General features: G+C 38.7%; 1 protein-coding gene across 1 annotated transcript in view; it reads right to left on the bottom strand.

The window, feature by feature from the left end:
- Positions 1-974: 974 nt before the first annotated feature.
- Positions 975-15,683, bottom strand: part of LOC131807938 (signal-regulatory protein beta-1-like) — a 40,134-nt gene continuing 25,425 nt past the window's right edge. The window contains exon 6 of the mRNA XM_059133734.1: positions 975-1,219. Coding sequence (XP_058989717.1) covers positions 1,215-1,219 — 5 coding nt within the window. The 3' untranslated portion in view covers positions 975-1,214. The remainder of the gene's footprint in view (positions 1,220-15,683) is intronic.

Raw genomic sequence — 15,683 nt, forward strand, 5'->3', positions numbered from 1 at the left:
CAAGAAGATGTGGTATATATACACAATGGAATACTATGCAGCCATCAAAAGAAATGAAATCTTGCCATTTGTGACAACATGGATGGAACTAGAGCGTATCATGTTTAGCGAAATAAGTCAAGCAGAGAAAGACAACTATCATATGATCTCCCTGATATGAGGAAGTGGTGATGCAACATGGGGGCTTAAGTGGGTAGGAGAAGAATCAATGAAACAAGATGGAATTGGGAGGGAGACAAACCATAAGTGACTCTCAATCTCACAAAACAAACTGAGGGTTGCTGGGGGGAGGGGTTTTGGGAGAAGGGGGTGGGATTATGGACATTGGGGAGGGTATGTGCTTTGGTGAGTGCTGTGAAGTGTGTAAACCTGGTGATTCACAGACCTGTACCCCTGGGGATAAAAATATATGTTTATAAAAAATAAAAAATTAAAAAAAAAAAGATCACTGTTCAAAACTCAATTACATTCTTATAAAGAAGTTGCAAACCCGTAATAATAATTTTTAAAGATCCCATACACCAGAAAGTATTAAAGATCGCTCTATGTAAGGATGCATAAGCACTTCATGGGACTAAAAAACCCTGTAAACTGGTGAGCTGAAATTCGTCAGAGAAAACCTAAAACACCTTATTCCGTGAGTGGCAAAACTCAGTATCAGAAAGATGTCAATTTGCACATATGGATATACAAAGTTAAAGCAATCAAATCATAATTGTTAGAGGGTTTTAATGAAAGTTGACAAAGTGTTTCTAACTTGCATCTGGGCCAAGGAGAGCCATAGCAGTTCTGAACAAGACGAGGTGGGAAGTTTTGCCCAAAAGAGGTATTGAAATGTATTATAAAGCTGTTCTAATTGGGACAGAGCAGTTTTTAAATAAATACACACACACACACACACACACACACACACACACACACACACACACACACATGTATGCTGATACTATATATATATGTATGTATATATGTATGTATATATATAGTATCAGCAAAACTCTCATTGACGCAAATATATGTTCTTCAATGGAGCTCTGATGAAATCTTTTATATGCACATAAAAAATGTGATTGTCCATCTTCTTGCTGCTTTGTTGTTACAGTTCTTTAAATATCCTCTCAGCCATTGCAAACTTCTTTTTAGAGGGCTGGACAGTAAATGCCTTATGGCTGCTGCCCTTCAGGTCTGGGCTGCAATCACTTCTCTCTGACACCTCAGCCTGAAAGAAGCCATCGATTATAAACGTGATTAGTACAAACAGGTAGTTGTCCCCAGTCCAAGTCCTTCATTAGATTTCACATGACAATTATTTTGTCCCAGTCAATAACCTTCCTTTTCTTTTTATTAACAGTATCTTTTGAAGAATAAAAGTTTTAAAGCTTCATGAAGTCAAATGGATCAATGATTTCCTTTATTGACTGTGTTTCCCCTGTCTTATCTATAAACTGTCTGCTAACCCAAGACCAAAAAGATTAAGTTTTGTGCCCCCCCCCCACAGTTTTTTCTAGAAGCTTTCTCATTTCAGATTTTATATTTAGGTATGATCCATCTGACCATTGTTCATAGTATTTTTGTGTTTGTTGTTCAGTAATACTGATATAAGGTAATATTATTTTAGGAAGGAGATTATGTTGAGTGAAATAAGTCAGAGTAGGTCAATATGGCTTCACTTATTTGTGGAACATAAGGAATACCATGGAGGACATTAAGAGAAGGAAGGAAAAATGAAGGGGGCAGAGAATCAGAGGGGAGAGGACTATGGACTCTGGCAAGCAAAGAGAAGGTTATAGAAGGGAGGAGGGTAGGGAGACTAGTGAGCCCAGTGATTGGTATTAAGGAGGGCATGGATTGCATGGAGCACTGGGTGTTATATGCAAACAATGAATCATGGAACACTACATCAAAAACTAATGATGTACTGTATGGTGACTATCATAACACAATAAAAAAGGACAATATTAAATTTTGTGTGTAAAGAAATAGTTAAGAGTCTTCTTCTTTTTTTTTTTTTAACATACAAGCATCTAATTGATTTATGGCCATTTGTTGAAAAGATGATCCTTTCCACTTGAATTGTTTTGGGAAACTTTGTCAAAAATCACTTTGCCAGGACAGAGAAGTAGCAGGCTGAGATGACACCAGGTAGCAGGAGATCAGCTAGATAATTTATCAAACCATTCTGAACACCTACAATTCCAATAGGAGATTGAAGGGAAGAAGAGCAGCAATTCTAGAAACAAAAAATCCACTTTCTGAAAGGTAAGACCTGTGAAGAAGTGAATCCAAAGAGGGAATATAGACCGCAGGGGAGGGGCTGGCTCCCGGCAAGCAGTGGAGCAATGGAGCACAAAATCAGAAATTTTAAGTCTGCTCCACTGAGGGACATTGCTCCAGAGGCTAAGCTGGGGTCAAGCCCACGTGGGGACAGCGTGGTCTCAGTTCCCATGGGGTCACAGAAGGATCACGGCTGTCTGAGTTTCACAGAGCTAATGGGTATTAGAGCAGGAAACCTGGCTACAGTGACAGAGCTGAGGAGTAAGCTCTCAACTCGGGGTCACCTAAACTGTGATCCTTGGCACAGTCAGACCACTGCTCTGTGAGCAGAGACCCCACAAGATCAGAGGGGAACCCCTGGAAGAGTGCAGGGATCTGATGGGTTTGGAGACTCCAGGCAGGGCTGTGTGCCAGAGACAGAGATGCTTGGTCACAGACTGAGTGAGCTCAGAGTGCAGATGTAGCCAGGGAGACGGAAGTGATTGAGCACTTTTCTCTGAGGATGCACTGAGGAGTGGGGCCCTGAGCTCTTGGCTCCTCCAGACCAGATATTGGAAGGCCACCATTTTCATTCATGTCCTCCAGAGCTCTACGGAAAATATTCAGGGAACAAAGCTCCTGAAAGCGAATTACTTAGCCCAGCCCCTGTTAAGGGTGGTGCAATTCCGCCTCAGGCAAAGACACTTGAGAATCACTACTACAGGCTTCTCCCCCAGATCAGCAAGAAATCCAGACACCAGCAAGTTCACTTACCAAAGAGAACAGTGGAATTCCAGAGGAGGAGAAAGCAAAGCATGGAATTCACGTCTTTCTCCCCAAGATTCCTTAGTCTTGCAAAGTTAATTAATTTTTTTAATTTTATTTTTTCTCATGCAAAATTTTTTTAACTTTTACTCTTTCCTCTTTTAACTTTTTTTACCTAGTTTATCTTAACAATACTTTTCATAAAAAAATCTTTTTTGAACCTTCATTATTGTAGTCATATTTTATTCTTCATTGTATCTAACTTTGTTCTTTGTATACACATAGGGTTTTTAAATTTTTTTTATTTTTTATTTATTTTCAGCATAAAAGCATTCATTATTTTTGCACCACACCCAGTGCTCCATGCAATCCGTGCCCTCTATAATACCCACCACCTGGTACCCCGACCTCCCCCCCCCCTTCAAATCCCTCAGATGGTTTTTCAGAGTCCATAGTTTCTCGTGGTTCACCTCCCCTTCCAATTTTCCTAAACTCCCTTCTCCTCTCTATCTGCCCATGTATTTTTGTTCTAAAAAAACCTGGGATAAAACTTCTTCTAATAGATAAAAATATACCTTAAATCTAGCACAGGGTTTTGTTCTAGACTCCAGCCTGAGCAAATTCCCTCCACTTTCTTTTTCTTTATTCTCCCAACCAACTTATTTTATCAACTCCTCTTTTAGAAAATATTTTTAAAAAATTTTCATCTTTATAGTCATATTTCATCCCTGCCTCATGTTTACCCTTATTGTGTGTGTGTGTGTGTGTGTGTGTGTGTGTGTGTGTGTGTGCATGTGTGTATTTCTTTAAAATTTTGGGAGGTAGTTTCTACTAACGGACCAAAATTAAGTGGGTGACTCTGTTCTATTCACCAGTCTAATATATATATTTTCTTTTTTTTTTAATATGATTATTTATTTATTTTCAGCATAACAGTATTCATTATTTTTTCACCACACCCAGTGCTCCATGCAACCCGTGCCCTCTATAATACCCACCACCTGGTACCCGAACCTCCCAGCCCCCCTGCCACTTCAAACCCCTCAGATTGTTTTTCAGAGTCCATAGTCTCTCGTGATTCACCTCCCCTTCCAATTTACCCCAACTCCCTTCTCCTCTCCAACTCCCCATGTCCTCCATGCTATTTGTTATGCTCCACAAATAAGTGAAACCATATGATAATTGACTCTCTCTGCTTGACTTATTTCACTCAGCATAATCTCTTCCAGTCCCATCCATGTCGCTACAAAAGTTGGGTATTCATCTTTTCTGATGGAGGCATAATACTCCATAGTGTATATGGACCACATCTTTCTTATCCATTCATCCATTGAAGGGCATCTTGGTTCTTTCCACAGTTTGGTAACTGTGGCCATTGCTGCTATAAACATTGGGGTACAGATGGCCCTTCTTTTCACGACATCTGTATCTTTGGGGTAAATACCCAGGAGTGCCTATGACCCTGCAGTTGCACTCCTGGGTATATCTTCTTTTTTAGAAGTCCAATGCGCTATCCATTGCCCCACGTCTTTATTTTTTTTTTCCTGAACTTCTTTTTACCCTCTTTCTTCCCCCCAACAATTTGAGGTGTCTTCCAATTTGGTTAAAGCACATTTTCCTGGGGGTCTTTGCCACACTTTTAGTATTTTATTTACTCCTTTGTATATTCTTATCTGGATAAAATGACAAGGCAGAAAAGCTCACCACAAAAAAAAGAAAGAAAGAAAATTAAAAAATGAACAAGAGACAGTACCAAAGGTTCAGGACCTAATCAATACGGACATTGGTAATATGTCAGATCTAGAGTTCAGAATGATGATTCTCAAGTTACTAGCTGGGTTCGGAAAAGGCATGGAAGATATTAGAGAAACACTGTCTGGAGAAACAAAAGTCCTTTCTGGAGAAATAAAAGTACTAAAATCTAACCAAGTTGCAATAAAAAAAAGCTATTATTGAGGTACCAAAAAAATGGAGGCTCTTACTGCTAGGATAAATGAGGCAGAAGACAGAGTTAGTGATATAGAAGACCAAATGACAGAGATTAAAGAAGTTAAGCAAAAGAGAGACAAACAACTACTGGACCACAAGGGGAGAGTTTGAGAGATAAGTGATACCATAAGATGAAGCAAAATTAGAATAATTGGGATTCTAGAAGAAGAAGAGAGAGGAGAGCAGAAGGAATATTGGAGAGAATTATTGTAGGGAATTTCCCTAATATGACAAACGGAACAAGCATCAAAATCCAGGAGGCATAGAGAACCCCCCTCAAAATCAAGAAGAAAAGGTCTACACCCCATCATCTAACAGTAAAATTTACAAGTCTTAGTGAAAAAGAGAAAATCCTGACTGCAGCCTGGGACAAGAAGTCTGTAACATACAATGGTAAAAATAATAGGTTGCAGCAGACTTATCCACAGAGACCTGGCAGGCCAGAAAGAACTGGCATGGTTTATTCAGACATTTAACGAAAAAGACATGCAGCCAAGATTACTATATCCAGCTAGGCTATCATTGAAAATAAAAGGAGAGATAAAAAGCTTCCAGGCAGACAAAAACTAAAAGAATTTGTAAACACCCAAAGAGCTTTACAGAAAATATTGAAACATCAAACATTGGACATCAAAGGAAAGCTGCAGTGGCAATCCTTAGTCTTAGCCAAAGACTAGACTAAGAGATGAGGAAGGACACTATATCATACTCCAAGGGTCTGTCCAATAAGAATATCTAAATATTTTAATTTATTTTTTGTTTTGCATTGCTTTATTTTTTACTGCTTTCTTTTGATTTTCTTTTCATTGCTTTTTTCTTTTTTTTTAATTTAATTTAATTTCAGTGTAAAAAATTTCATTGTTTATGCACCACACCCAGTGCTCCATGCAATATGTGTCCTCCATCATATGCACCACCAGGCTCCCCCAACCTCCCACCCTCCTCCTCTTCAAAACCCTCAGATTGTTTTTCAGAGTCCATAGTCTCTTGAGGTTCATCTCCCCCTCCACAATTTTCCACAACTCCCTCCCCCTCTCCATCCCCCCATGTCCTGTCTTATTTCTTATGCTCCACAAATAAGTGAAACCATATGATAATTGACTCTCTCTGCTTGGCTTATTTCACTCAGCATAATCTCTTCCAGTCCCATCCATGTTGATACAAAAGTTGGGTATTCATCCTTTCTGATGGAGGCATAATACTCCATAGTGTATATGGACCACCTCTTCCTTATCCATTCGTCCGTTGAAGGGCATCTTGGTTCTTTCCACAGTTTGGAGGCCATGGCCATTGATGCTATAAACACTGGGGTACAGATGGCCCTTCTTGTCGCTACATCTGTATCTTGGGTAAATACCCTTGGCAATTGCAGGGTCATAGGGAAGCTCTATTTTTAATTTCTTGAGGAATCTCCACACTGTTCTCCAAATTGGCTGCACCAACTTGCATTCCCACCAACAGTGTAAGATGGTTCCCCGTTCTCCACATCCTCTCCAACATACATTGTTTCCTGTCTTGCTAATTTTGGCCATTCTAACTGGTGTAAGGTGGTATCTTAATGTGGTTTTGATTTGAATCTCCCTGACGGTTAGTGATGATGAACATTTTCTCATGTGTCTGATAGTCATTTGTATGTCTTCATTGCAGAAGTGTCTGTTCATGTCTTCTGCCCATTTTTTTGACACGATTATCTGTTTTGTGTGTGTTGAGTTTGAGAAGTTCTTTATAGATCCTGTATATCAACCTTTTGTTTGTATTTTCAGTTGCAAATATCATCTCCCATGCCATGGGTTGCCTCTTTGTTTTGTTGAGTGTTTCCTTTGCTGTGCAGAAGCTTTTGATCTTGATGAAGTCCCCAAAGTTCATTTTTGCTTTGTTTCCTTTGCCTTTGGAGACATATCTTGAAAGAAGTTTCTGTGGCTGATATCAAAGAGGTTACTGCATATGTTCTCCTCTAGGATTATGGTGGATTCCTCACGTTGAGGTCTTTTATCCATTTCAAGATTACATTGTGTATGGCGTAAGATAATAGTTGAGTTTCATTCTTCTACATATAGCTGTCCAATTTTCCCAGCACCATTTATTGAAGAGACTGTCTTTTTTCCACTGTGTACTTTTTTCCTGCTTTCTCAAAGGTTATTTGACCATAGAGTTGAGGGCCCATAAATGGGCGCTCTACTCTGTTCCACTGTTCTATGTGTCTGTTTTCAATGCCAGTATGAGATTGAAGCAGTCATCAAAAACCTCCCAAAAAACAAGAGCCCAGGACCTATGGATTCCCTGGGGAATTCTGCCAAACTTTCAAAGAAGAAATAACACCTATTCTCCCGAAGCTGTTTCCAAAAATTGAAGCAGAAGGAAAACCTCCAGACTCTTTTTATGAGGCCAGCATTACCCTGATATCCAAACCAGGCAAAGACCCTACCAGAAAAGAGAATTTCAGACCACTATCCCTGATAAATATGATACGAAGATTCTCAGCAAGATCCTAGCAAATAGGATCCAACAGCACATTAAAAAGATTAACCACCATGACCAAGTGGGATTCATCCCTGAGTTGCAAGGATGGTTGATTATATGCAAATCAATCAGTGTGATTGAACAAATCAATAAGAGAAGAGAGAAGAACCACATCGTCCTCTCAATTGATGCAGGAAAAGTATTTGACAAAATCCAGCATGTGTTCCTGATTAAAACGCTTCAAAGTATAGGGATAGAGGGAACATTCCTGAACTTCATCAAATCTGTCTATGAAAGACACACAGCAAATATCATCCTCAATGGGAAAAAGCTTGCAGCCTTCCCATTGAGATCAGGAACATGACAAGGTTGCCCACTCTCAGCACACTTGTCCAATGTACTATTAGAAGTGCTAGCAACAAAGTGGTTACACCAACTTGCATTCGCACCAACAGTGGAAGAGGGTTCCCCTTTCTCCACATCCTCTCCAACACATGTTGTTTCCTGTCTTGCTAAATTTGGCCATTCTAACTGGTGTAAGGGGTATCTCAATGTGGTTTTAATTTGAATCTCCCTGATGGCTAGCGATGATGAACATTTTTCATGTGTCTGATAGCCATTTGTATGTCTTCATTGCAGAAGTGTCTGTTCATATCTTCTGCCCATTTTTTGATATGATTGTTTTGTGTGTGTTGGGTTTCAGGAGTTTTTTATAGATCCTGGATATCAACCTTTTGTCTGTACTGTCATCTTCTCCCATTCCGTGGATTGCCTCTTTGTTTTGTTGACTGTTTCCTTTGCTGTGCAGAAGCTTTTGATCTTAATGAAGTCCCAAATGTTCATCTTCACTTTTGTTTCCTTTGCCTTTGGAGACATATGTTGAAAGCAGTTGCTGTGGCTGATATCAAAGAGGTTACTGCCTATGTTCTCCTCTAGGATTCTGATGGTCTCCTGTCTCATGTTGAGATCTTTTATCCACTTTGAGTTTATCTTTGTGTACGGTGTAAGAGAATGATCGAGTATCATTCTTCTGCATATAGCTGTCCAGTTTTCCCAGCACCATTTATTGAAGAGACTGTCTTTTTTCCACTATATATTTTATCCTGTTTTGTCAAAGATTAATTGACCATAGAGTTGAGGGTCCATATCTGGGCTCTCTACTCTGTTCCACTGGTCTATGTGTCTGTTTTTATGCCAGTACCATGCTGTCTTGGTGATCACGGCTTTGTAGTAAAGCTTGAAATCAGGTAAGGTGATGCCCCCAGCTTTATTTTTGTTTTTCAACATTTCCTTAGCGATTCGGGATCTCTTCTTATTTCATACAAATTTTAGGATTATTTGCTCCAGCTCTTTAAAGAATACCGGTGTAATTTTGATCGGAATGGCATTAAAAGTATAGATTTCTCTAGGCAGTATAGACATTTTAACAATGTTTATTCTTCCGATCCAAGAGCATGGAATGGTCTTCCATCTTTTTGTGTCTTCTTCAATTTCTTTCATGAGTGTTCTGTAGTTCCTTGAGTACAGATCCTTTACCTCTTTGGTTAGGTTTATTCCCAAGTATCTTATGGTTTTGATTTGTATTACCCTGATGTCGAATGACATGGAGCACTATTTCATGTGTCTGTTGGCCATCTGAATGTCTTCTTTGCAGAAATGTCTGTTCATGTCCTTTGCCCATTTCTTGGTTGGATTATATATTCTTTGGGTGTTGAGTTTGCTAAGCTCTTTATAGATTTTGGATACTGGCCCTTTATCTGATATTTGGTTTGCAAATGTCTTCTCCATTCTGTCAGTTGTCTTTTGGTTTTGTGAACTGTTTCCTTTGCTGTGCAAAAGCTTTTGGTCTTGATGGAATCTCAATAGTTCATTTTTGCCCCTGCTTCCCTTGTCTTTGGCAATGTTCCTAGAAAGAAGTTCTTGCGGCTGAGGTCGAAGACGTTGCTGCCTGTGTTCTTCTCAAGAATTTTGATGGATTCCTTTCTAACATTGAGGTCCTTAATCCATTTTGAGTCCATTTTCATGAGTGGTGTAAGGAAATGGTCTGATTTCATTTTTCTGCACGTGGCTATCCAATTTTCCAGCACCATTTGTTGACAAGACAGTCTTTTTTTCATTGGACATTCTTTCCTGCTTTGTCGAAGATTAGTTGACCATAGAGTTGAGGGTCTATTTCTGGGCTCTCTATTCTGTTCCATTGATCTATGTGTCTGTTTTCGTGCCAGGACTATACTGTATTGATGACGACAGCTTTGTAATAAAGCTTAAAGTCTAGAATTGCGATGCTACCCACTTTGTCTTTCTTTTTCAATATTCCTCTGGTTATTCGAGGTCTTTTCTGGTTCCATATAAATTTTAGGATTATTTGTTCTATTTATTTGAAAAAAATGGATGGTATTTTGATAGGGATTGCATTAAATGTGTAGATTGCTTTAGGTAGCATAGACATTTTTGCAATATTTGTTCTTCCAATCCATGAGCATGGAAGATTTTTCCATTTCTTTGTTTCTTCTTCAATTTCTTTCATGAATACTTTATATTTTCTGAGTATAGCTTCTTTGCTTCTTTGGTTAGGTTTATTCCTAGGTATCTTATGGTTTTGGGTGCATTTGTAAATGGGAATGACTCCTTAATTTCTCTTTCTTCTGTCTTGTTGTTGTTGTAAAGAAATGTAACTGATTTCTGTGCATTGACTTCATATCCTGACACTTTACTGAATTCCTGTACAAGTTCTGGCAGTTTTGGAGTGGAGTCTTTTGGGTCTTCCACATATAGTATCATATCATCTGCAAAGAGTGATAATTTGACTTCTTCTTTGCCAATTTGGATGCCTTTAATTTCTTTTTATTGTCTGATTGCTGAGGTTAGGACTTCTAGTACTATGTTGAATAGCAGTGGTGATAATGGACATCCCTGCCATGTTCCTGACCTTAGCAGAAAAGCTCTCAGCTTTTCTCCATTGAGAATGATATTCCCGGTGGGTTTTTCATAGATGGCTTTGATGATATTGAGGTATGTATCCACTATCCCTACACTTTGAAGCGTTTTGCTCAGGAAAAGATGCTGTACTTTGTCAAATGCTTTTTCAGCATCTATTGAGAGTATCATATAGTTCTTGTTCTTTCTTTTATTAATATATTGTATCACATTGATCGGTTTGTGGATGTTGAACCAACCTTGCAGCCCTGGAATAAATCCTACTTGGTCTTGGTGAATAATCCTTTTAATGTACTGTTGGATCCATTCACTACTATTTTGGTGAGAATTTTCACATTTGTGTTCATCAAGGATATGGGTCTGTAATTCTCATTTTTGATGGGATCCTTGTCTGGTTTGGGATCAAGGTGATGCTGGCCTCATAAAATGAGTTTGGAAGTTTTCCTTCCATTTCTAGTGTTTGGAACATTTTCAGGAGAATAGGAATTAATTTTTCTTTAAATGTTTGGTAGAATTCCCTTGGGAAGCCATCTGGCCCTGGGCTCTTATTTGTTGGAAGATTTTTGATGATGACTTCAATCTCCTTACTGGTTATGGATCTGTTCAGGTTTGTATTTCTTCCTGGGTTCATTTTGTGGTAGTTTATATGTCTCTAGGAATGCATCCATTTCTTCCAGATTGTCAAATTTGCTGGCATATAGTTGCTCATAATATGTTCTTATAATTGTTTGTATTCTTTGGTGTTGGTTCTGATCTCTCCTCTTTCATTCATGTTTTTATTTATTTGGGTCCTTTCTATTTTCTTTTTGGTAAGTTTGGTCAGGGGTTTATCAATATTATTAATTCTTTCAAAGAACCATCTCCTAGTTTCTTTAATTTGTTCTAATGTTCTTTTGGTTTCTATTTCATTGATTTCTTTCAATCTTTATCATTTCTCTTCTCCTGCTGGATTTAGGCTTTCTTTGTTGTTCTTTCTCCAGCTCCTATAGTTGTAGTGTTAGGTTGTGTATTTGAAGCCTTTTTTGTTTTTTGACAAAAGGCATGTATCGCTACATATTTTTTTTTTTTCCCTTAGGACTGCCTTTGCTGTGTCCCAGATTTTGAACCATTGTGTTTTTCTTACTTTCTTTCCATGAATTTTTCCAATTCTTTTTAAATTTCCTGGTTGATTCATTCATTCTTTAGAAAGATGATCTTTAGTTTCCGTATATTTGATTCTTTCCAAATTTCCTCTTATGATTGAGTTCTAGCTTCAGAGCATTGTGGTCTAAAAATGTGCAGGGAATGATCCCAATCTTTTGATATCAGTTGAGACCTGATTTTATGACCCAGGATGTGATCTATTCTGGAGAATGTTCCATGTGCACTAGAGAAGAATGTGTATTCTGTTGCTTTGGGATGGAAGGTTCTGAATATATCTGTAATGTCCCTCTGTCCCACTGTGTCATTTAAGGCCTTTCTTTCCTTGCTGATCTTTTGCTTAGATGATCTGTCCATTTCAGTGAGGGAAGTGTTAAAGTCCCCTACTATTATTATATTATTGTCCTTGTGTTTATTTGATTTTGTTATTAATTGGTTTATATAGTTGGCTGCTCCCATATTAGGGGAATCGATATTTTAAATTGTTAGATCTGTTTTAATGCCAGTACCATGCTGTCTTGGTGATCATGTTTTTCTCGTTTAGTGCTCTGAATATATCATGCCAGTTCTTTTTGGTCTGCCAGGTCTCTGTTAATTAGTCTGCTGCCAATCTAATGTTTACCCTTGTATGTTGCAGATTTATTTTCCTGGGCTGCTTTCAGGATTTTCTCTTTGTCGCTAAGACTTGTAAATTTTACTATCAGGTGACGGGGTGTGGACCTATTTTCCCTGATTTTGAGGGGCGTTCTTTGCATCTCCTGGATTTTAATGTTTATTCCCTTTGCCATATTAGGGAAATTCCCTACAATAATTCTCTCCAGTATACCTTCTGCTCCGCTCTCTCTTTCTTCTTCTTCTGGAATCCCAATTATTCTAATGTTGTGTCATCTTATGGTGTCACTTATCTCTCAAATTCTCTCCTCATGTTCTAGTATTTGTTTGTCTTTCTTTTGTTCAGCTTCTTTATTCTCTGTCATTTGGTCTTCTATGTCACCAATTTTTCTTCTGCCTCACTTATCTGAGCAGTAAGAGCTTCCATTTTTTATTGCACCTCATTAATAGCTTTTTAAATTTTAATTTGGTTAGATTTTAGTTCCTTTATTTCTCCAGAAAGGGCTTTTATCTCTCCAGAGAGGGTTTCTCTAATATCTTCCATGCCTTTTTTGAGCCCGGCTAGAACCTTCAAAATTGTCATTCTGAACTCCAGATCTGTCATATTACCAATGCCCATATTGATTAGGTCCCTAGCCTTCAGTACTGCCTCTTGTTCCTCTTTTTGTGGTGAGTTTTTTTGCCTTGTCATTTTGTCCAGATAAGAATATATAAAGGAGCAAATAAAATGTTAAAAGGGTGGCAAAGACCCCAGGGAAATGTGCTTTAACCAAATAAGAAGAGATCCAAAATCATGGGAGGGAGAAAGGGGATAAACAAGAAAAGGAAAAAAAAGAAAGAAATAAAAGAAAAGAAAGGATAACAAATAAGGAAAAAATATTTAAAAAAGAAAAAATATGTATATACAAAAAATAGAGTTAGATACAATGGAGGATAAAGTATGACTATAATAATGAAGGTTCAAAAAATTAATTAATTAATTAATTAATTGGTAAGATATTGTTAAGATAAACTAGTTTTAAAAAAGTTAAAAGAGGAAAGGGTAAAATTAAAAAAAATAGAAGAAAAAAGAAAGATCTATATTAACTGTAAAACTAAAGAATCATGGGGAGAAAGCCATGAATTCCTTGCTTTGCTTCCTCCTCCTCTGGAATTCCGCTGTTCTCCTTGGTAAGTGAAGTTGGTCTTGGTTGCGTCTCTTGTTGATCTTCTGGGGGAGGGGCATGTTGTAGTGATTCTCAAGTGTCTTTGCCCCAGGCAGAATTGCCCTGCCCTTACCAGGGGCCAGGCTAAGTAATCTGCTCGAATTCACTTTCAGGAGCTTTTGTTCCCTGAAAGCTTTCTGTAGAGTTCTGGAGGATGGGAATGAAAATGGTGGCCTCCCAATCTCCGGCCCGGAGGAGCCAAGAGCTCAGGGTCCTGCTCCTCAGTGCGCCCTCAGAGAAAAGCATTCAATTGCTCCCATCTCCCCGGTGTCTGGTCGCGTTTGGAGAAAAGTGCCCAGTCGCTCACACTTGGAGAAAAGCGCCTGGTCACTTCCGTCTCTGTGGCCTCTGGGTGCACTCCAAGCTTACCCAGCCTGTGCCTGGTTCAAGGTAACCCCGAGATGAGAGCTCACTCCTCAGCTTTATCGCTGTAGCCAGCTTCCCTGCTCTAATACCTGTGAGCTCTGTGACACTCAGAAACCCCCAGTCCTTCTGTGATCCCGTGGGACCTGGGGTTATGCTGACCCCATGTAGGCTTCACCTAGGTTTAGCCTCTTGAGCAATGTTCCTCAGTGGAGCAGACTTATAAAAGTCCTGAGTTTACCACGACCAAGTGGGATTTATTCCAGGGCTGCAAGGTTGGTTCAACATCCGCAAATCAGTCAATGTGATACAACACATCAATAAAAGAAAGAACAAGAACCATATGATACTCTCAATAGATGCTGAAAAAGCATTTGACAAAGTACAGCATCCCTTCCTGATCAAAACTCTTCAAAGTGTAGGGATACAGGGCACGTACCTCAATATCATCAAAGCCATCTATGAAAAACCCACCGCAAATATCATTCTCAATGGAGAAAAACTGAAAGCTTTTCCACTAAGGTCAGGAACACGGCAGGTATGTCCATTATCACCACTGCTATTCAACATAGTACTAGAAGTCCTAGCCTCAGCAATCAGACAACAAAAGGAAATTAAAGGCATCCAAATCGGCAAAGAAGAAGTTAAATTATCACTCTTCGCAGATGATATGATATTATAAGTGGAAAACCCAAAAGACTCTACTCCAAAACTGCTAGAACTTATACAGGAATTCAGTAAAGTGTCAGGATATAAAAATCAATGTACAGAAATCAGTTACATTTCTCTACACCAACAACAAGACAGAAGAAAGAGAAATTAAGGAGTCAATCCCATTTACAATTGCACCCAAAACCATAAGATACCTAGGAATAAACCTAACCAAAGAGGCACAGATCTATACTCAGAAAACTATAAAGTACTCATGAAAGAAATTGAGGAAGACACAAAGAAATGGAAAAATGTTCCATGCTCCTGGATTGGAAGAATAAATATTGTGAAAATGTCTATGCTACCTAAAGCAATCTACACATTTAATGCAATTCCTATCAAAGTACCATCCATCTTTTTCAAAGAAATGGAACAAATAATTCTAAAATTTATATGGAACCAGAAAAGACCTCGAATAGCCAAAGGGATATTGAAAAAGAAAGCCAACGTTGGTGGCATCACAATTCCGGACTTCAAGCTCTATTACAAAGCTGTCATCATCAAGACAGCATGGTACTGGCAGAAAAACAGACACATCGATCAATGGAACAGAATAGAGAGCCCAGAAATAGACCCTCAACTCTACAGTCAACTAATCTTTGACAAAGCAGGAAAGAATGTCCAATGGAAAAAAGACAGCCTCTTCAATAAATGGTGCTGGGAAAATTGGACAGCCACATGCAGAAAAATGAAATTGAACCATTTCCTTACACCACACACGAAAATAGACTCCAAATGGATGAAGGACCTCAATGTGCGAAAGGAATCCATCAAAATCCTTGAGGAGAACACAGGCAGCAACCTCTTCGACCTCAGCCGCAGCAACATCTTCCTAGGAACAATGCCAAAGGCAAGGGAAGCAAGGGCAAAAATGAACTATTGGGATTTCATCAAGATCAAAAGCTTTTGCACAGCAAAGGAAACAGTGAACAAAATCAAAATACAACTGACAGAATGGGAGAAGATATTTGCAAACGACATATCAGATAAAGGACTAGTGTCCAGAATCTATAAAGAACTTAGCAAACTCAACACCCAAAGAACAAATAATCCAATCAAGAAATGGGCAGAAGACATGAACAGACATTTCTGCAAAGAAGACATCCAGATGGCCAACAGACACATGAAAAAGTGCTCCATATCACTTGGCATCAGGGAAATACAAATCAAAACCACAATGAGATATCACCTCACACCAGTCAGAATGGCTAAAATCAACAAGTCAGGAAATGACAGATGCTGGCGAGG

This window comes from Mustela lutreola, chromosome 9 (genome assembly GCF_030435805.1).
Source record: "Mustela lutreola isolate mMusLut2 chromosome 9, mMusLut2.pri, whole genome shotgun sequence".
Taxonomy (NCBI): domain Eukaryota; kingdom Metazoa; phylum Chordata; class Mammalia; order Carnivora; family Mustelidae; genus Mustela; species Mustela lutreola.